This window comes from Hyperolius riggenbachi, chromosome 2 (genome assembly GCF_040937935.1).
Source record: "Hyperolius riggenbachi isolate aHypRig1 chromosome 2, aHypRig1.pri, whole genome shotgun sequence".
In the NCBI taxonomy this organism is placed as follows: domain Eukaryota; kingdom Metazoa; phylum Chordata; class Amphibia; order Anura; family Hyperoliidae; genus Hyperolius; species Hyperolius riggenbachi.
Window position 1 is genome coordinate 488,119,884 of NC_090647.1, and position 23,053 is coordinate 488,142,936.

Here is a 23,053-nt window from a genome sequence, read left to right on the forward strand (position 1 = left end):
AATATTAAAATTGCTGCCATTCTTGCACTGTTAATGGCACAAGCCTCAAACCTGGTACAGTTGGTAATTGGGTTACTGGGGTTCGAAATCAGAAAAGGAGACAGAGCCACAAACAGTGAATCAGATTTCTTTCATTTCATTTCATGTGAAAATACAAATTATTGATGCCAAGGAAAGCTCACAAACTTGGTCATTGAGTGACTGTGTGTCCAGATTACAAACAGTGGGCGGAGCCAAAAACAAATTTCACTGGGAAAATATAAACTGCAGCCATTCTTACACTGTTTATAGCAGGGTTCCCAAACTTTGCCCAGATTAATATTCAGGGAAGTGGGTGGAGCCTATAATAGCCAATCAAAATTCACCTGTTGATTTTCAAGTGGAATATTTAAATTGCTGCCATTTTTACACTGTTAATAGCAGAGGCCTCAAACCTGCTACAGTTGATCATTGGGTGACTGGGGTTCAAATGCTGGAGAGGGGGTGAAGCCACAAACAGCCAATCTGATTTGTTTAATTTCTATTGGAATATGCAAATTATTGATGCCAAGGACCCCAAAGCTCACAAACTTGGTCATTGAGTGTTTGTGCGTTAGGGTTAGAAAGTGGGCGGAGCCAACACCAGTGAAATACATACCCGGGCAACGCCGGGTCATCAGTGGGTGGAGACAAAAAAACTAATTTCCCTGGGAAAATGTAAACTGCAGCCATTCTTACACTGCTAATGGCAGGGTTATTAAACTTTGCACAGTTGGTCACTGGGTGACTGGGATTAATATTAAGAAAAGTGGGTGGAGTCTACAAAAGTGAATCAAGCTTCACCTATTGCTTTTCAAGGGGAATATTTAATTGCTGCCATTCTTGCACTGGTAATGGCACAGGCCTCAAACCTGGTACAGTTGTTTATTGGGTGACTGGAGTTCAAATTCAGAAAAGAGGGTGGAGCTACTAACAGCCAATCAGATTTTTTCCATTTCAATGCAAATTATTGATACCAAAGACCGCAAAGCTCACAAACTTGGTCATGGAGTAATTGTCTGTTAGGGTTAGAAAAAGTATGCGGAGCCAACACCAGCCAAATACATACCTGGGCAACGCCGGGCAATCAGCTAGTATAAAATAAAATGGGAAAGGGATATGGGGAGGGAATGGACGATTTCCCAATGGAAAAGAATAGTCAAAATGACATATGGAGCCTCGATGTCCACCCGGATACAGGAATCTGGCTATAAAATAGTGATGAGGTGGTATTATACACCAGATAGGTTAAATAAGATGAGTGGGGTAAGCCCAATGTGTTGGAGGTGTGGGAAAGAAAGGCGGGATTTCATGCATATTTGGTGGACATGTGAGGGTCTCACTACATATTGGGAGAGTGTAAAAAAATGGATCTGGGAGTTGGCGGGGATACTAATCTCGGCGGGACCTGAGGTATATCTATTACATTTAGTGGAGAAAGGGATTAGAGATTACAGGGGGTCATTAGGGATGCACTTAATTAACGCGGCCCGGATCTTAATTGCAAGAAACTGGAAAAGCCAACAAGCCCCAACTATAAAGGAATGGTTTGCGGAGGTAGACCAAGTGTATAGGATGGAAGAACTTTCGAGCATAATTAAAGGAAAAGAAAACTGGGGTTGGGATAAATGGTTGGAATTCAGAGAAACGGATGAATATTGTAATAGGGTAGCATGAGATTGGTGATAAGAAAGGCAGTTTGCCCCGTGGACAGGGAGATCCTGGAGGGAAATTATGGAGTTTGGAGGAACAGACAAGTGGGACCGGTGGGTAACTATCTTTCTTGGGTGGTGGTGTTACTTTTTTTGTTGTTGTTTTTGTTTGGGAGGAGGTTTCTTTTGCCACCCTAACTTTTCCTTCTCTCTAGGAGAGGATATTTAACTAGAGGACGTGACCCAAGCTCTGGCCCACATATATAAGAATGGATGGGAAGGAGATGGGATTAGTAATGGAATAATAGTGGGAGGTGAGATAAGAAGAAGATTAGCTCCGGGAACAGAGGAAATGGGTCAAGCTTGGGATAAGGTATGATGGGGAGGGAAAGAGATCTCTTCTGGAACAGATTTTGTAAAAATTGTGTATTGGACTTTTTTTTAAGATTTTGGAAAATGTATGCCTTTGGATAAATAAAGAATATAAAAAAAAAAAAAAAAGATATGGAATGCATTGCCACAGGAAGTAGTTATGGCAAACACTATACTTGCATTAAAAGGGGGCTTAGATGCTTTCCTTGCGTTGAAAGACATCCACAGCACGGTGGTGTAGTGGTTAGCTCTCTCGCCTTGCAGCGCTGGGTCCCTGGTTCGAATCCCAGCCAGGGCACTATCTGCAAAGAGTTTGTATGTTCTCTCCGTGTCTGTGTGGGTTTCCTCCGGGCACTCCGGTTTCCTCCCACATTCCAAAAACATACAGATAAGTTAATTGGCTCCCCCTAAAAAAAAATAAAAAAAAAAAAATTGGCCCTAGACTTACACTACACTACTTACACTACATAATATAGACATATGGCAATGGTAGGGATTAGATTGTGAGCTCCTTTGAGGGACAGTTAGTGACAAGATATATATATACACTGTACAGCGCTGCGTAATATGTCGGCGCTATATAAATACTAAATAATAATAATAATAATAATGGCTACAATTACTAGGTAATGCCTAATGATGTTGATCCAGGGATTTTATCTGATTGCCATATGGAGTCGGGAAGGAATTTTTTTCCCATTTGGGGCTACTTGGACCATGCCTTGTAAGGGTTTTTCACCTTCCTCTGGATCAACAGGGATATGTGAGGGAGCAGGCTGGTGTTGTACTTTGTTCTCTAGTTGAACTCGATGGACGTATGTCTTTTTTCAACCCAAATAACTATGTAACTATGTAACCTATGGATTTTCAGGCGGTACATTTAAACTGCTGCCATTCTTACACTGTTAATGGCAGAGGCTCCAAACTTCCTTCAGTCAGTCATTGGGTGATTGGGGTCCAAATTCACTAAAGGGGCGGAGCCACAAACAGCCAATCAGATTTCCTTGGTGGATAAACTGCTTCCATTCACACATTTTTGATGTCAGGAACCTGAAAGCTCACAAACTTGGTCATTGAGTGACTGTATATCAAGGTTACAAAAAGTGGGCGGAGCCAAAACCAAATTTCACTGGGAAAATTTAAACTGCGGCCATTCTTACACCGTTAATGGCAGGGTTCTCAAACTTTGCACACTTGGTCACGGTGTGACTGGGATTAATATTCAGGGAAATGGGTGGAGCCTAAACCAGCAAATCAAAATTGCCCTGTTGATTTTCAAGGGGAATATTCAAATTGCTGCCTGTAATAGATTGCGGAAAAGCCACCACGCGGACTGGCAGTGAGGCGGCTGGTTCCGCATCCAGCTCGCCGGTTTGCATGCGGCAGCGTGCGTCTGATGTGGCTGGGCCTGTTAGTGCACACAGATTGAGGAATACGCGCGCGCTGAGAGGCAGAACCTTTATGACAGACGAGGAGGGATCAGCTGACCAGGTTGGTCAGCTGATCTCAGAGCGAGTGGCTATTGGTTGATTAGCGATGGGTGGCGCCGCGGGGCGCCGCTCTATATATATAGTTATTGCTGGTCAGTCTCAAGTTGTCTGCCGTTGCGAACACTTACGTGAAAGCACTCAGACCATAGTCAGATCCCACAGTGTGTTAGAACCAGGAGGACCTGGGAATTCACACTGAGCCAGATTACTTCTGTGTTACTATTGTGTTATACTTCAGACTAGTTCCAGGGTGTTGAGACCACGGATCTCACACCCATGTGTTGACGACCTAGCCTTGCGAGCTATCCCTCTCCATTGAGAGATTAGTCTCCAGTCCTGCTTGTGACGCCCACCTTCTAGGTGTCACTTAGCCACAGGGCCTTCCTGCTATTCAGCCTGGGGCTCCACCCCTTTGGAAGTCTCAGGCTGTTAAAAGGTCTTCGCACTTCCCAGAGGGAGGTATTTCTCATACTGCCAAGGACCACCTGCTCCTCGGGTGGTCCCACTCAAAGTCATTACTGTTGCACCAAACACTCACACTATATAGGTGTCCAGAGGTTAGTTATACTTGTATTATTGGTGATTCTGCAGATCATATATATCTGTATTCTTGGTGATACTGCAGATCACTAATAATCAGGTTCTCTCTGTGTGCTGACACAGATCGTTACACTGCCATTCTTACACTGTTAATAGCAGATGCCTCAAACCTGGTACAATTGGTCACTGGGTGACTGGGGTTCAAATTCAGAAAGGGTGCGGAGCTACAAACAGCCAATCAGATTTGTTTAATTTCAATGGGAAAATGCAACTTATTGATGCCAAGGACCCCAAAGCTCATAAACTTGGTCACTGAGTGACTGTATGAGCCAAAAACAACAAATTTTTTACATGGGAAAATATAAACTGCAACCATTCTTACACTGTTAATGGCAGGGTTCCCAAACTTGACACAATTGGCCACTGGGTGACGGAGTAAAATTCAGAAATGTGGGTGGAGCCTACAACAGCCAATCAAAATTCACCTATTGATTTTCAAGGGGAATATTTACATTGCTACCATTCTTACACTGTTAATGGCAGGTGCCTCAAACCTGATACAGTCAGTCAATGGGTGACTGGGGTCCAAAACACTAAAGGGGGTGGAGCCACAAACAGCGAATCAGATTTGTTAGATTGATTTCAGCCATTCTGTTTTTGGCAGGGTTCTGAAACTTGACACAGTTGGTCACTGGATGACTGAGATTAATATTCAGAAAAGTGGGTGTAGCCTACAACAGCCAATCAAAATTCACCTACGGTATTGATTTTCAAGGGGAATATTTACATTTCTGCCATTCTTACACTCTTAATGGCAAAGGCCTTAAATCTGGTACAATCAGTCACTGGGAGTCTGGGGTTTAAATTCTGAAAAGGGGACGGGCCACAAACAGCCACTCAGATTTGTTTAATTTCAATAGGAAAATGCAACTTATTGATGCCAAGGACCCCAAAGCTCATAAACTTGGTCATTGAGTGACTTGTATGGAAAGGTTAGAAATAGTGGGCGGAGCCAAAAACAACTAACTTTTTACATGGGAAAATATAAACTGCAGTCATTCTTACACTGTTAATGGCAGGGTTCTCAAACTTGACAGTTGGTCACTGGGTGACTTGGATTACTATTCAGAAAAGTGGATTGAGCTTACAGCCAATCAAAATTCACCTATTGATTTTCAAGGGGAATATTTAACTGCTGCCATTCTTATACTGTTAATGGCAGAGGCCTCAAACCTGCTAGTCGGTCATTAAGTGACTCGGGTTGAAATTCAAGGGGCGGAGCCACAAACAGCTAATCAGATTTCTTTGCTGGATAAACTGCTTCTATTCACACAATTTTGATGCCAGGAACCTGAAAGCTGACAAACTTGGTCATTGAGTGACTGTGTCTCAAGGTTACAAAAAGTGGGTGGAGTCAAAACAGATTTCCATGGGAAAATGAAAACTTCAGCCCTTCTTCTCTGTTAATGACAAGGTTCTCAAACTTTGCACAGTTGGTTACTGGGTGACTGGGATTATTATTCAGGAAAGGGGGAGGAGCCAAAAAGGCCAATCAAAATTCACCTGTTGATTTTTTTTGAAGGGGAATATTAAAATTGCTCCCATTTTTGCACTGTTAATAGCTAGGGTTGCCAGGTGTCCGGTTTTACACCGGACAGTCCGGTTTTTGTGCGCTGTGTCCGGTGCAAAAAGGCATGCTAAACCGGACAATTAAGTTGTCCGGTTTAGAGCCCCCCCGCAGCGCAGGAGGAGAACAGCGCAGCAGAGAGAGAGCTGGGAGCAGCGGTGGAGAAGGGGGGCAATCTCCCCCCCCTTCCCTCACCTTAGGGTGCTCTCTCTCCCCCGCTGTCTCCTCCAGGATGATGTGCAGGCTGGCGAGTGGCTGCAGGCGGAACTTACCTCTGTGTCGCTCCAGCGCCGGAAGTTCTGGTCCCGCAGCCGCTGAGATTCGACTCAAAAAAGATCCGGATCAAAGATCCGAATCATTCATGAGCCGGACAACACTAATCAGTCTGAATAGTGTTGTCCGGCTCATGAATGATTCGAATCTTTGATCCGGATCTTTTTTGAGTCGAATCTCAGCGGCTGCGGGACCCGAACTTCCGGCGCCTGCGACACAGAGGTAAGTTCCGCCCGCAGCCACCCGCCAGCCTGCACATCATATTGGAGGAGACAGCGGGGGAGAGAGAGCACCCTAAGGTGAGGGAAGGGTGGGGGAGATTGCCCCCCTTCTCCACCGCTGCTCCCAGCTCTCTCTCTGCTGCACTGTTCTCCTCCTGCGGGGGGGTGGGGCGGGGGGCACCTGGCTACCTAACCTATTCTGGGCACATATAGCCCCTGGCTACCTATTCCGGGCACATATACCCCCTGGCTACCTATTCTGGGCACATATAGCCCCTGGCTACCTATTCTGGGCACATATACCCCCTGGCTACCTATTCCAGGCACATATAGCCCCTGGCTACCTATTCCGGGCACATATAGCCCCTGGCTACCTATTCTGGGCACATATAGCCCCTGGCTACCTATTCTGGGCACATATAGCCCCTGGCTACCTATTCTGGGCACATATAGCCCCTGGCTACCTATTCTGGGCACATATAGCCCCTGGCTACCTATTCTGGGCACATATACCCCCTGGCTACCTATTCTGGGCACATATACACCCTGGCTACATATACTGGGACATATATACCCCTGCCTACGTATACTGGGACATTTACACCCCTGCCTACATATACTGGGACATATATACCCCCTGGCTACATATACTGGGCACATATATCCCTGGCTACATATACTGGGAACACTGGCTGTTTGTCATTATGTGCATTTAGTGGTGAAAAGCTGTCTCTTTTGTGCATTTACTGGTGAAAAGCTGTCTCTTATTATGTGCATTTACTGGTGAAAAGCTGTGTCTTATTATGTGCATTTACTGGTGAAAAGCTGTCTCTTGTGCATTTACTGGGGAAAAGCTGTCTCTTATTATGTGCATTTACTGGCGAAAAGGTGTCTCTTATAATGTGCATTTACTGGTGAAAAGCTGTCTCTTATGTGCAGTTACTGGTGAAAAACTGTCTCTTATGTGCACTGGACCAGTACTACTGGTGAGGACAGTTAGTGACATGGCTATGTACTCTGTAATGTGCTGCAGAAGATGTCAGTGCGATATAAATACTATAATTTTTTTTTTAAAAAGCCCATTGCTTAGCCCCACTCTACATAAAAGTGTGCTTCTGACTCCGCCCCTAACCCCACCCCTAACTCCACCCCCTGTCCGGTTTTCTCCATCAGCCGACCTGGCAACCCTATTAATAGCACAAGCCTCAAGCCTGGTACAGTTGGTCATTGGGTCACTGGAGTTCAAATTCAGAAAAGGGGCAGAGCCACAAGCAGCCAGATTTTGTGTCATCTCACTGGGAAAATACAAATGATTGATGCCAAGGACCCCAAAGCTCACAAACGTATAGCTCAAAAAATATAAACTGCAGCCATTCTTACACTGTTAATGGCAGGGTTCTTAAACTTTGCCCAGATGGTCACTGGGTGACTGAGATTAAAGTGGATCCGAGGTGAACTTTTACTCATTGCATAATGGTGTTCCTTTCCTATTGTTTATAGGGCATTCCTCAAGCCAAATACTTTTTGTTTTAATACTCTAATTCCCTATAAACAAAATAAACTACGCCCACAGGTTTTCAGAGAGCCTTGGCAGTAGCAATGGCTCATGGGAGCTCAGTCTGGGCAGGAGGAGGAGGAGGTGTTACTAGCCATTGATTTCAGAGGCAGAGGGGAGGAGGGAGGATTAGGTTTTTTTCACAGGCTGAGCGCTCATGATACAGATAAGCCTGCCTCTGTGTAATGTTTACAAACAACATGGCTGCTGTCATTGTATCACAGGAAGAAATAAGCATTTTCTATTAAAAGGAGAAGGTAGGAGGCGCCCTTGGGGTACTCGTGTAACAATGTATATACCACGGGTTAATAGAACCACTATAGGGGCATATATATAAAACAAAAAACTGCAACAGGTATGGAAGGATCCTACCTTATAAAATGTTCACTCAGGGTATCGTGTAAAGAATACTTTAATAAGGCACTTTAAAATTGACAACGTGTTTCGCGGTAACACCGCTTCATCAGTTCGAGTATCATGCCAAATAGGAGAGGTCCCCAATCTTAGGCGCCTATTAAAGTATTCTTTACACGATACCCTGAGTGAACATTTTATAAGGTAGGATCCTTCCATACCTGTTGCCGTTTTTTGTTTTATATATATGCCCCTATAGTGGTTCTATTAACCCGTGGTATATAAATTGCTACACGAGTACCCCAGGGCGCCTCCTACCTTCTCCTATTGCTTTTTTTACCCCCCATTGGTTTGGGGTCACCAGGAGGGTGGTATCTGTAAGGAGCTGCGACCAACGAAGCGAAGCCACAAGGCCGAGTGAGGACGGTACTTCCCCACATGCGATTTAAGATTGGTTGCGCCCCGGCTTTGTGAGTATCTTTGAATATAATTTTTATACTTACCCATCACATCTGCGATAATGCACCAGATCGGGCTCCCGGTGTCCTCCCGCTCCTTTTTTTCTATTCTCTCCAGTGTCCATTTTCTATTAAAGCTGTTTGCAGCTAGATTTGTTGTGTAAACTATCTAAACTTTAGATAAGATATATAGACAAGTTACTTGTTATAGTTAGTTTTTCATCTTGGATCAGCTTTAATATTCAGGGAAGTGAGTGTAGCCTATAATAGCCAAAATTCACCTATTGATTTTCAAGGGGAATATTTAAAGGGAACCTGTACTGAGTAACATTATTTAAAATAAACACATGAGGTAACTTCAAATGAACATTACATAGTTACCTTGCCATCAGTTCCTCTCAGAGGCTCACCATTTTCTTCTGACAATGATCCCTTCCAGTTCTGACAACATTTTGTCAGAACTGAAATATATCAGTTGTTGTCAGTTATATATTAGAGTTGGGCCGAACCTCCGATTTTCGGTTCGCGAACCGTGTTCGCGAACTTCCGCGGAAGGTTCGGTTCGCGTTAAAGTTCGCGAACCGCAATAGACTTCAATGGGGATGCGAACTTTGAAAAAAAAAAATAATTGTGCTGGCCACAAAAGTGATGTAAAAGATGTTTCAAGGGGTCTAACACCTGGAGGGGGGCATGGCGGAGTGGGATACACGCCAAAAGTCCCCGGGAAAAATCTGCATTTGATGCAAAGCAGCGTTTTAAGGGCAGAAATCACATTGAATGCTAAATGACAGGCCTAAAGTGCTTTAAAACATCTTGCATGTGTATACATCAATCAGGTAGTGTAATTAAGGTACTGCTTCACACTGTTCACTGAACAGAACAGGTATGCAGTGGCGGGTTCACTGAACAGAACAGGTATGCAGTGGCAGGTTCACTGAACACAACAGGTATGCAGTGGCGTGTTCACTAAACAGGTATACAGTGGCGGGTCCACTGAACAGAACAGGTATACAGTGGCGGGTTCACAGAACAGGTATGCAGTGGCAGGATCACTGAACAGGTATGCAGTGGCAGGATCACTGAACAGGTATGCAGTGGCAGGATCACTGAACAGGTATGCAGTGGCAGGATCACTGAACAGGTATGCAGTGGCAGGATCACTGAACAGGTATGCAGTGGCAGGATCACTGAACAGGTATGCAGTGGCAGGATCACTGAACAGGTATGCAGTGGGCTGAGGGCTCACTGAACAGAACAGGTATGCAGTGGCAGGATCACTGAACAGGTATGGAGTGGCAGGATCACAGTACAGGTATGCAGTGGGCTGAGGGCTCACTGAACAGAACAGGTATGCAGTGGCAGGATCACTGAACAGGTATGCAGTGGCAGGATCACAGTACAGGTATGCAGTGGGCTGAGGGCTCACTGAACAGAACAGGTATGCAGCCAGGAAGAAGTTAAGCCTAACTAATCTTTCCCTATATGAGAGACTGCAGCAGCTCGCCCTACTCTCACTAATGCAGGCACACGAGTGGCCGTAATGGCCGCCGCTGCCTGCCTTATATAAGGGGGGGTGGGGCTCCAGGGGCTAGTGTAGCCTAATTGGCTACACTGGGCCTGCTGACTGTGATGTAGAGGGTCAAAGTTGACCCTCAGGTGCATTATGGGGCGAACCGAACTTCTTCCGCAAAACGTTCGCGTGCGGTACCCGCACGCGAACCACCTACGTTCGCGCGAACCACGTTCGCCGGCGAACCGTTCGGCCCAACTCTATTATATATCAGTTGCTGTCAGTTACAGCTGAGAGGAGAACTGATGTGTCCATGTTTCCTTATGGCTCAAGTGGGCGATGTTACAGTTTAACTGTGTGCTGACCAGGAAGCTGTTATGGTGTAATGGCCATTTTCAAAATGGAGGACAGAGAATTCCATTGATCACAGTGCACAAACAGGATGCAGGAGAGGAAAAAAGAGATTGAGGCGTAGACTACACAGGAGGTAAGTATGACTTGTGTAGGTTTATTTTGACTTTTAATTTTCAGTTCAGGTTTTCTTTAAATTGCTGACATTTTTACTGTTAAAGAGACTCCGTAACAAAAATTTCATCCTGTTTTCTACCATTCTACAAGTTCCAAAACCTATCCTAATGTGCTCTGGCTTACTGCAGCACTTTCTACTATAACCATCTCTGTAATAAATCAGCTTATCTTTCCCCTGTCGGACTTGTGACCCTGTGTCTGGAAGGCTGCCAAGTTCTTCCGTGTTGTGGTTCTGTGATGCATCTCCCACCTCCTGGCCCCTCTATGCACACTGCCTGTGCGTTATTTAGATTAGGGCAGCTTCTCTCTGCTCTCTTATCTTTTACAAGCTGGATAAATCGTCCTCTGAGCTGGCTGGGCTTTCACATACTGGGGAATTAAAGACGGGTAGAGCTGTCTGCACTCTGCAGGAAGAAACAGCCTGTCACTTCAGTGGATGAGAAATGCAGGGGGAAAGAAACACACAAATGATCTCTTGAGATTCAAAAGGAAGGCTGTATACAGCCTGCTTGTGTATGGATGTATTTTCTATGTGTGGACATACTGTACATCAACCTACTTCCTGTTTTGGTGGCCATTTTGTTTGTTTATAAACAAACTTTTGAAAACTGTTTTTAACCACTTTTAATGTGGCGGGGAGCTGAGAAATTGTGACAGAGGGGAATAGGAGATGTCCCCTAACGCACTGGCATGTTTACTTTTGTGCGATTTTAACAATACAGATTCTCTTTAATAACAGATGCCTCAAACCTGTTACAGTTGGTCATTGGGTGACTGGGGTTCAAATGCTGGAGAGGGGTGGAGCCACAAAAAGCCAGTCAGATTTGTTTCATTTCACTGAGAAAATACAAATTATTGGTGCCAAGGACCCCAAAGCTCACAAACTTGGTCATTGAGTGTTTTTGTGTTTGGGTTAAACCAAGTGGGCAGAGCCAACAACAGCCAAATACATACCCGGGCAACGCCGGGTCATCAGCTAGTAGGGAATAAAGTACACATCACTGATAAGCAAGTTACAGCCATAACAGTTTTCCTGGCAGAATACAACTTCTGAGAGCGGGGGAGATAAAATAAGGTCAATAGTTCATGTATTGTCATTTAGGGATACTTAATAGGCTGCCACTGAGCAGAGACAACAAAACATTCAATCTACTTTGTAAATGTTTAAATATGAAATAAAACAATGGGATAACTAAAAAAAAGTCATTTTTAGGAGTAGGAGGATAAATATTATATATCTCATAAGTTTATTTTCACGTTGGGTTCACTTTAAAGCAGGGCTAGGCTCCAAGTTAGGAAAGCTAAGCCTAATAACTGGAAAGAGTACAGTGGAAGCTCTGCATATACACTGAAACTCATTTCAGTTCCCATAAAATACTCCTCTTTGGTCATATTGGAACATTGGTCCACTTTTATGTACTGATGGTTTCACTTTAAGAATCTCTGTAGGCCTAAGCTGATCATTTCAATCCATATGGTTGCAGACAGATCAGACAATGTTATGTTTTTGATTTTCATGCTTGTTATAGCCTCCAGACACTACTGTCCAGCCTCTCTCAGTTGATGAAACAGAAGCACCACATTTTGAAAAACCTGTATCAGTCGCCTCTAAAATTATCTCTCTACACAAGTTTTTAGAGCAGGGGTCAGGAACCTTTTTGGCTGAGAGAGCCATAAACACCAAATATTTTAAAATGTAATTCCGTGAGAGCCATACAATATGTTTCAAACTGGGACAGTGCACATGTGCAGCAGAGGGCTCACGTCACGTCTCTGTTGCCATGGTGATGTCTATACAGTTGATCCACTGGGCAGCGGAAGTATCAGACACATCTTCAACTTCTCTTGGGTTTCAGCAACATCAGCAATTTCCCTGAGAGCCAGACAGGAGAAATACCGACTAACAACTTGTACAATTAGCTGACTTGGTGGTTGACTCACTTTGTAGGATGAGATCCCCGCACTTTGGCCCAATAGGCTGCCTGTCAAGTGACATGCAGCCTATTGCGCCAATCAAAGTGCGGTGATCTCGTTCTACCAATTCACTGGACCTGACAGGGTCAAGAGTGGGACAATTAAAGTAGCTGCTCATTTTGGGGTAGCGCGAGTAAGTTAGTAGTGCATGCTACAGTAGTAGTGTGTACTACTTTTAAATGTTACTTGCGCTGCCACACTAAGCTGCGCTGCTTGATCAGTGTAGCTAGTGAATCATCCCCTACTGATTTGTCTGTGAGCCACAATTAGCTGTCAAAAGAGCCACATCTGGCTCCTGAGCGATAGGTTCCCTACCCCTGAGCATTCTGAAGAGTTTTGTCTCCATATCAGACCATCCTCTGTTGTACATGGACATCTAAGGCCTCATTTCAATCTATGCGATTCCAGCCGGGTTTTGAAAACGCAATGCAGATTGCAGGGACATCAGAAAGTGCGTAGACTGCACTGTCTGATGTTTCCATCCATGCGTTGCAATTCACTGCCTGGTTGCATGCATTTCAGTGCATTTGCGATGCGATTCCATTCATATATGCTGAATGGAAACGCAAACGCCAGGGCTGCGGAATTGTGGAGTCGGATCAATTTTGGGTACCTGGAGTCGGAAGTTTCATAAACTGAGGAGTCGCATGATTTTTGTACCAACTCCACAGCTCTGGTAAGTATTAGACTAAGGAGTAGGAGTCAAAGAGTTGGAGCAATTTGGGGTACCTGGAAACGGTGGCTTCATAAACTTAGGCATCGGATGATTTTTCTAGACTCCACAGCCCTAGCAATTGCACTGGGAAAATCACAGAGCAATGCAGTGCCATGCATTTTGACGGCCACCTGTGTTGCCCGCAGCATCATATGGAAACGAGGCCTTACTGGTAGATGCTGTGTCAAGCAGGCAATGTCGTGTGGATACAGGATGGTCATTAAAAAAAATAACATTTACAAAAAGTTGCAGAAAAATATCAGAACGGGAAAAACTGCTGCACCCTGGACAACCTGACATGCCACAATACCTGCGTGCCTTATACCAGCTTTATTAAATACCCTGTACACCCTACAATACACCAAGACGATCTCACCATATAGATCAGACAGGTTCGTAGTAGTTTATAAGTACTGCATTTCTCAAACCCTGGCAGGTTATTAAACAGCAACATGTGTCTTCTCATCTACTGAATTAATTATAGCTCTTAGCTGTGTTTCCTAACTTTGCTCAATCATGTTTCCGCATCGAAACAATCACTGGGTGCCATTTGCACTGCTACAACATAGCGCCCACTTTCACTGCCAGCACCCAGCCAGATCATTGCGCACTGGAGCCAACACAAACACTTCATTGGAGGCTACATGATATGAAGTAATCACTGTGCATTGGATAAAAGTTCTGGAATCTATTTTTCAAATGAACTGCTTTTGATATTTCTCTGGTTGTGAGAGATTCAGGAATAACTTTTTTTATACAAGGTTTTTTTGATCTATTTTTATAGGGCTGCGCAGTCTTCTATACGTGTGCACACGATCTAGTGATATTTACATCTAGGAGGGGGAGAGTGGTGGGCACGCCTGGGTGGGTATGTGCATGGATGGGGTGGGGGATGGGTTATATGGTGGGATTTTATCTTGTAGTTTTTTAATAATGAGCATATGTTTGAATAAAGTTTTGTACTTTTGAATAAGACTGATTTGTATTCAATCAGGCCTCACTCCTCCTTCATTCTATCTCATAGTTTGTACCTTTGGAAACTTGTAATTTCTAAATGAATAATAATACTTATGCACAAAAGCAAATATGATAACTGTATGGGATATAAAAAAGAAAACACATTTTTATTGAATATTATGTCAGAGTTTAATACTGCTTTAAGGGTTAGGTTAATCCTGTGCCCGCACAGCCACTCACCGATGCTCCGGCCCCGCCTCCGGTTCACTTCTGGAATTTCAGACTTTAAGGTCTGAAAACCACTGTGCCTGCGTTGCCGTGTCCTCGCTCCCTGCTGATGTCACCAGAAGCGTACTGCGCAGGCCCAGTATGGTCTGTGTCTGCGCAGTACACTCCTGGTGACAACAGCGGGAGCGAGGACAAGGCAAAGCAGGCGCAGTGGTTTTCAGACTTTAAAGACGGAAATTCCAGAACTGAACCGGAGGCGGGGCCAGTGAGTGGCTGGGTGGGCACAGGATTTCTGCGGGGGACCATTAGAAGCCCAGAGTAAGTTCAACTCATTTTCCCCCCGACCCCTCTACAGTGTCCCTTTAAAGGGAACCTTAACAGAGGGATATGGAATGTTTCTTTTTTTAACAATACCAGTTGCTTGTCAGCCCTGCTGACCTCTTTGACTGCAGTAGTGGGAGAATCACAACCCAGAAACAAGCATGCAGCTAATCCAGTCTGACTTCAGTCAGAGCACCCGATCTGCATGTTTGCTGAGGGGCTGTGGCTAAAAGTATTAGTGCTTCCTCCCCTAGAATACTTATTGCCTCTTTTGGGAGGTTAGTTTTTCTTGAAACATATTTTTATTGGAGTGCAAACACCTGACTACATCAAAGGATATTCCCACAGGAGCGGAGGAGGGACAGGAGTTCTACACACGCACTTGCAAAGGTTGCAACCCTGGTTTGTGAGTACCCCTTCATTTACTTGTACTCAAAATCCTTGCAGTAACAACATACACTGCTACTGCCTATAGAGCGCGTCCTAGTGGCTGCAGCTCTGGCGCTTTGAGTCCACCAGGAGAAAAGCACGATATAAGTGTTCTGTCTTTGTTTGTTTTGTTTACAACATATTGTTGGGCCTCTGGTGTGCCGGAGCGTACACAAATTTTGCACTGTGACTGAATCCAGGAGACTGCAACCAAATGATGTTACTAATCATTTATCCAAACTTCTTAGGGTATGACCAAAGCAATGACATTTTAAATACCGAAGACATGTCTAAAAAAAAAAAAAAAAAAATGAATGTTACTGTCTTTGGCTGCGAGCAAGCGTTTTTGTGCGTGTAACAGCTGTCGCCACTATCTCCCCCTGCCCTCCACTCACCTTAGTGCCCTACGATTTTACTGCACACTGCTGAAACTTCAATAAAAGGTATTAAGAAGCAGTTTGGTGCTGGACATTAGTTTCTTTTTTTTTACTTTCGGACCAATGCAGACCAGCAGAAAACATTACTGCCATCAGCAAGTCATGTGACACGTGACTGTAGTGACAGATCTGCTGCATAGGACAATTATTGACTGAAATTGCTACACACAAACTGATAGATTAAACAAGACATTGGTTTAGCAGAAGGCTCCTGTCACCTTCCTAGTAAAGTGTTGTAACTGAAGATAGCACCTAGCATATGTTGCTGCTGCTGGTGTAAATGATGGCAGGGCGACACTTCCTGCTGTGTTTTATGCTGTAAAGTTCATTAGCACTGGTGTCACAGGTCCTCCCTGAGAATTCCCTCCACAGGCTGAAGAATGTATTCCAGGACTTTCACAGCCACCTTACAAACTACATACACAATTATTATACTTTTTCTTATTTTTAAAGGAAACATCCAAGAAGTAAAAAAAAATAAAAAAAGATGCACTTACCTGGGGCTTCCTCCAGCCCGTGGCAGCCGGTATGTCCCTCGCCGCAGCTCCGGAGGCTCCCGGTCTTCTCTGCTGCAGAACCCGACCTCGCTAGATCGAGTTACGGGTCGGCGTCTTCTGCGCTCCACGGCGCGGGTCAAGTGGTCCATCCGACGTCATCAGGACGGTGCTGCGCAGGCGCAGAACTACTGCACCTGCGCAGTACCGTCCTGATGACGTCGGCTGGATCTTTTTTTTGCTTTTTTATTACTTGGACCTTTACTTTAAAGAGACTCTGAAGCGAGAATAAATCTCGCTTCAGAGCTCATAGTTAGCAGGGGCATGTGTGCCCCTGCTAAAACTCCGCTATCCCGCGGCTAAACGGGGGTCCCTTCACCCCCAAACCCAGCCCCGCAAGACTTGGTCGTCAACTTGGTCGTGAATTTTTTCTTCCTGGAGGCAGGGCTAACGGCTGCAGCCCTGCCTCTAGTCGCGTCTATCAGACGCGCATCGCCGCCTCTCCCCCGCCCCTCTCAGTGAATGAAGACTGAGAGGGGCGGGGGAGAGGCGGAGGTACGCGTCTGATAGACGCGCGGGAGGCAGGGCTGCGGCGGTTAGCCCTGCCCCAATGCGGAAGCACTCCCCGGCTGTACGGAGGGGATTTGGGGGTGAAGGGACCCCCGTTAAGCTGCGGGATAGCGGCGTTTTAGCAGGGGCACACATGCCCCTGCTATCTATGAGGTCTGAAGCGAGATTTATTCTCGCTTCAGACTCTCTTTAAGTGACCTGATTATTGTGTATCCCCAATTTCTTCATATTTAATCTCTATGTATTTCAGTTATTTTAACAAGCTCTGTTCTGCCATTCCTGGTGTCCAGCGGCTGAGTACTGTGTGCATTCATGGGTGCAATCCCTCCAGCAGTGTGTGCAGATGCATGCGCTATTTTCTGTTGCAAGATATAAAGGGGAAGCACACTGACCAGGTGTCCCGGCAAGTATGCATGCACATGTGCAAGGGGAACCATCCAGATTTCAGAATGAAATCTATTGAAAATCGATTGAAATGCATTTTTGCACCAACCGATCCAATGCAACTCTATGGGCCAGCAATCTGCTGCCAGCAGCCGATCGACCTAGATTTTCCATCCGGACCGATCAAACAAATCGATCGAAATTGGTTGGAAATTGATCGATTAATTGATCGATCATGCTTCCTGCTGCTACATCGAATTCTAGCCGATTCGATCAGATCGGTCGAATCGGCCGTCAATTGATGGCAGAAATCGACCAGCGTATGGACCCCTTAAGGGGCACTAGACTGTGGAAGGACATTAGGTTGTAAGCTACTTGGGAACATTTCACACTACAAAATGCAAACGCACAGGAAAGGTCATCACATTTGTGGTCGTTTAGTAAGCATTTTGGATGCGTTTTTGTGTTTTCAAACCTCATTCAATAACACTGATTGGGGCAGTATGCATAACAAAACGGAAAGCTGGCACGCAGAGCATGTAAAAATGCGCTGCACCACAACGCATTAGTGGGAGCAGCAGACTGGACTTCTGATGAGCAAACAACACATTGTAATGCCCGTAGGGTCAGCTGAATAGCGGACTGGTAAGGCGGTTGCCTTTGATGTGGGATCTGAGCCCTTTGACCAGGGTCCGAATCCCGGCTCAAGCCAGTACATAAAACACTAAGGAGTCTTTGGGTAAGGCTCCCTCACAATCCTGATGCCCATGGAGTGCCATTAGAGGACACCCAAGGGTGAAAATAAGCCGATGAGAAAAACTATTGTATCTATCCGCCTCCTCCTAAAATTGACTGGTTTTTTAAGGATATTTCAGTATTATTTTGACAGTATATTCAAATCTAGTTTTTAAGTTTTTACTGTTTCATTGTCTCTGCTCAATGCCACCTTCATTGAAGTATCTCAGAGCTCAAATTAATTATTGACCCTTTTTATCTCTTTTCTGCTCTCAGAAGCGATTTACTGACAGAAAAGTGTTTTATGGCTGTAATTACTTATCAGTGAGGGTTATGCTGACCCAGTCCGACCTGGACAGAAACTGTCACTTGCATAACTGATGTATAAAGGACACCTGTAATGAGAGGGATATGGAGGCTGCCATATTTATTTCCTTTTGAACTTTACCAGTTGCCTGGCAGCCCTGTTGTCTATTTGGCTGCAGAAGTGGACGAATCACACCAGGAACAAGCATGCAGCTAATCTTCTCAGATGTGACAATAATGTCAGATGCACGTGATCTGCTCCATGCTTGTTCAGGGTCTATGGCTAAAAGTATTATAGGCAGATGATCGATCAGCAGGATAGCCAAGCAACTGGTATTGTTTAAAAGGAAAAATATGACAGCCTTCATATCCCTCTTGTTACAGTTGTCCTTTAACTCTTTCAGGCAAGAGAAAGAAAAGCAACACAGCCTAGTTATTTGTGTGCTTAGCACTATACATACACGTCTATCTCATCATGTCACATGTCACCTCGGTTGTCCTTTTTAAGTGGCTTCAGCTCTGGAGCTATGTAAATGTTCTGTGGTGTTTTTTTTTTTTACCTCCTTGGCAGTATGATTCTTTCCGGATTTTAGGGTCTAAAAGTGGTACAATTTTTTTGCACACTTTCAGACCCTAAAACCTGTAAAAAAAAAAAAAAATTATGCCGCTAGGGAGTTCTGCAGCAGCCCTGCACTCACTCACCTCCCTAGGATACAGCGCTGCAGTTTTCCCTCCATCCTCTGGGTGGCGCTGTAACCCTATAGTGAGATTGCCGCCTGTCGTCATGACGACAGACGGCAATCTCACCAGGGGGAAGCAGAGCCTCGGAGGACAGGAAGGAGAATGGCAGCCGACATCAGGATCCCCGGGAGGTGAGTTAAAACGCCCGCTGCAAGCTATACTCCGCAGTAACCTCCCGGCAGCTGCCACAAGTTCAGCTCGGGGATACCGCTCCTGGCATGTTTTTTCCACCCCGGGCTGAACTCATGATAACCGCTAAGGAGGTTAATAAGCAGTCCAACATGAACATTTCTGATTAAGTCTGGCAAAACCCCCCACATTTTATGTTGTGGAAAATGCCATTCACTTACCTGTAACACGTAAAACACAATACTGACCACCCACTTCACTTTGGCTAGTTGGGCTGTCCTGCCTTTTACTGTTGACAAAACAATCATGGAAAGAGAAACATTAGTAATAATAAAAGTATATTACATATGGTAGTTAAAGAGGCCCTGTAGTGGCATAGAGTAGAATGCAGGGCTGTAAAAGTCGGAGTCGGGCAATTTTGGGTGCCTGGTGTCGGAGTCGGAGTCGGGAAAAAATGCACCGACTCCTAATGAATTTGTAACTGTAATTAAAATAGAAAATATGATAAAATGTTCTATTTCTCAGATAATAGTCATTAAAAATAATGTATATATACAGTAATAGCTATGCTTAGTCCACAAAAATAAAACAAACCAATCAAAATTAGTTACTTGTGCTACTTCAATAAAGCAGTCCCCGTATTTTTAAGGTCAGATATACATATCTGATTGTGACTGTATATATGATGTGTACACAGGAATCTCTTATATATACTAAATAACATCTATGCTGTAAGAATAAAGCCTGATGTGTAGCTGTGTCACTAATAGAGATGGTCAACGAGATGGAAATAATTCTGCATTGATGCTGATTTATGCAAATGTATGCACTCCCTTTGCTGATGAAATCAAATAATTTGATGTGTTATTAAAATTTGGTTTGGTGACTACAAATTAAAGGGTAACTGAGACGGATGAAAAGTAAAGTTTTATACATACCTGGGGCTTCCTCCAGCCCCCTTCAGGCTAATCAGTGCCTCGCTGTCCTCCACCACCCGGATCTTCTGCTATGAGTCCTGGTAATTCAGCCAGTCAGCGCTGTCCGGCCGCATGCCGCTTCCACAGCCAGGAGCATTCTGCACCTGCGCAATAGTGCTGCACAGGTGTAGTATGCTCCTGGCGGCGGAGTGTGTGCATGCGCACTACGCCTGACTGGCTCAAGTACCTGGACTCATAGCAGAAGATCCAGGTGGTGGAGGAGGACAACGAGGGACTGATTATCCTGAAGGCAGCTGGAGGAAGCCCCAGGTATGTATAAAACTTTAATTTCATCTGTCTCAGGTTTACTTTGTTACACAGTAGTACTATACTCTACATATGCACTCCCCACAGAGCTACAGGGAATCCACTGAGAATGCTGTGCACATTGAACACAGAGGTGTTGTCTGTTTACAATCTCCTCATTCCCCTGCAGAGTACCTGCACATCATTCTTACATGTACCCACACTTACATTGCCTAGGGCCTGATAGATGTTCTTTGTTCCGGTTTGTACCTTTTACAAGTACTCTTACCAAGGACTAGCTTTAGTCTAAAGGGAATAAATATAGTAGTCTACATATCCTTCTCACTTCAGTTGTCTTGTAAAATTCCTAAGCGTTGGCAGTTAAGAGACGAATTTCATGCTACATACTTTTAATCAACAAAATTGTAATATGCAAATTAGAGGAGTCGGAGTCGTGGAGTCGGAGTCGGTGGAATCCTAAACTGAGGAGTCGGAGTCGGTGGATTTTTGGACCGACTCCACAGCCCTGGTAGAATGCAGTAAATTAATCAAGATACACACTTTTACGGTAATTTGTAATTTTCAGCATCAGAATATTTGTATATTTGTATGTAGCTTCACCCCCCAGTGATGCTTAGCCTAGTCTGACCAAGACCATTCTGGGAGATCAGGCATTATTTTCACTGGCTTGGGAGTTCTCAGAAACAAATTTTCCACTGAGCTGCACCTGTCAGGAATATAGATGTCACCACCTGTGATACATTTCAGAATGTAAAAGGGTAAGGAAAGATTTTATAAAGGCCAATCACTAAATACATTTATAAATAAATGTAAAAAAATAAGCAATTTTTTTCATTGTTTATTTCACAAGTTTCTCTTTAAAGTGTAACTGTCGGGCACAAAATCAATTCTTTATTTATTTATCTGGTAAACAAGTAATAAGGATGCTAACCAGGCAATCCAAAAGTTAAAATCACTATTACTTTTCTTGTTGGAAAATGATAAATTTCCCAGTTTACATGACTTATTTGGTACACACAAAATTTGGTACACAAAAAGGAAGTTGCAGGGCATGCTGGGTTGTCCTTTTTTGCTGCTCTACTTCCCCCTCAGACTTAACTAATGCAGCCTGATTGGCTGAAGCCTCTTTCCCTCCGGTTTTCCACTCCCACACCTCTGTTCTTCTCTGATTGGTCAATATTTATCATGCTGAGACAATGCACTTTCTATAGTGAAGGGCGGGCAATGCATACACAATCAGGCGGAGGAGAGTAGGGAGGAAATTACATCAGGATTGACTTCAAAATAGGCACAGATAAATGGGAAATGCTAAGAAGGATTTTCTCTTTTTTTTTACTGTAGAAAAATCGCTACAATCAAAATGTGGACAGTGCACTACATATGTTATGTAAGTAGAGCAAGTATTTATCTACTTATATGTTTGTTTGTTTTTTGAGATAGTATGGCTGACAGCTTCTATTTAAAGCCTATCTGTACTAATGTTATATTCAACCCCTGCCTTCCCACCTACCCTAACTAGCACTATAAAGTCCCACCCATCAAAACACCCTATTACACTCATGCAATGCCCCTGAAGTGGTTCCAAGAATTGCAGTCATCACAAGACCTCTGAACATGAGAACACTTGTAAAGTTAGCATAGGGTTGAGAGGAAGGGGGTTAGTAAAAAAAAAAAAAAAAAAACTAAGAACACAAAAACAACAACAACAAAAACTAAGAACACTACCATCATATTCCTTACTCGTGACAGTAACATGTGTATGTTGTGTTTAACTGTATACTTTAACATATATCTGGAGGTGGGATTTAAAATAGGGGGGTACAATGAATTCTACAAAAAAATCCAGTTGGTGAGAACATTTTACTTCCTTATAGGCATGAGCAAGACTGAAAATATGACGTGGCCACCTGTGGTTGTCATGACTGTTAAGTGCATTTTTTTGGCTAAAGAGGAACTATTAGCTAAAAAATGCCCTCCCGGCAAAACACATATGTAAGTAGATAAATACTTGCTCTACTTACATAACAGTTGTATTGTAGTGTCCACGTTTTTATTCCTGCATTTTTTTAATTGAAAAATTAGATGACTCCTGTTCCTGGCAGGGGCCATCTTGTATCCTCCGGCTGGATCCTTCCCCCCGCATCCCCCTCCTCCCCGCACTGTTTCTGTGCACAGAGGGGAGGAATAAATGCAGCAGCCACAGACTCACCTGCTAATGGATCCAAGCGCTGCCGTTCCCATCTATTCTCTGCACTACCACCGGTGGCAGTGCAGAGAGTATAAAAGGATACTACAGTGCTTGGAACCTTTATTCAGGGACTCTGTGTGCGCCGCCTTTATCCTTCCCCGATGTTCAGTGCGGGGAAGAGAGAGAATCCGGTGACGGTGGGCGGCAGAAGGGCTGGGGGCGCGGACATGCTACTGGAGGAGGGGTGCAGAGGACAGTGAAAGTAGATAGCCTCTGGCCCACCTCCCTGCGCTCTTACAGCTGCTGGACCATGGAGAGAAGGGGAGACCAAGGCGGTCAATCAAAGAGCAGAGAAGGTAGTGACAGAGGCATCAGCCAATCAGGCCGATTCAACATGCCTGTCACTTCTCTTCTGCAGCCGTGCGTACGCTCTTAGAGCCTGGGGGCATAAAGAGAGAAACTGCACATAAAAAAAAAGTAAGAATGATTTTAAACTTTTCAATTACCTGATTAACATCCTTTTTACTAATATATCAGCCTGCAATGTAGAACTAATTGTGTATTTTAATGCTAACAGTTACTCTTTAAGTTCTAAGTAATGTC

The 23,053-nt window shown here is 44.3% G+C and overlaps 1 protein-coding gene across 3 annotated transcripts in view; it reads right to left on the reverse strand.

Annotated features, from left to right (window-relative positions):
- Nucleotides 1-23,053, reverse strand: part of GET1 (guided entry of tail-anchored proteins factor 1) — a 103,894-nt gene that overhangs the window by 49,431 nt on the left and 31,410 nt on the right. For all 3 annotated transcript variants that reach the window (XM_068270374.1, XM_068270375.1, XM_068270373.1), the window contains exon 3: nucleotides 19,240-19,307. In XM_068270374.1, coding sequence (XP_068126475.1) covers nucleotides 19,240-19,307 — 68 coding nt within the window. The remainder of the gene's footprint in view (nucleotides 1-19,239; nucleotides 19,308-23,053) is intronic.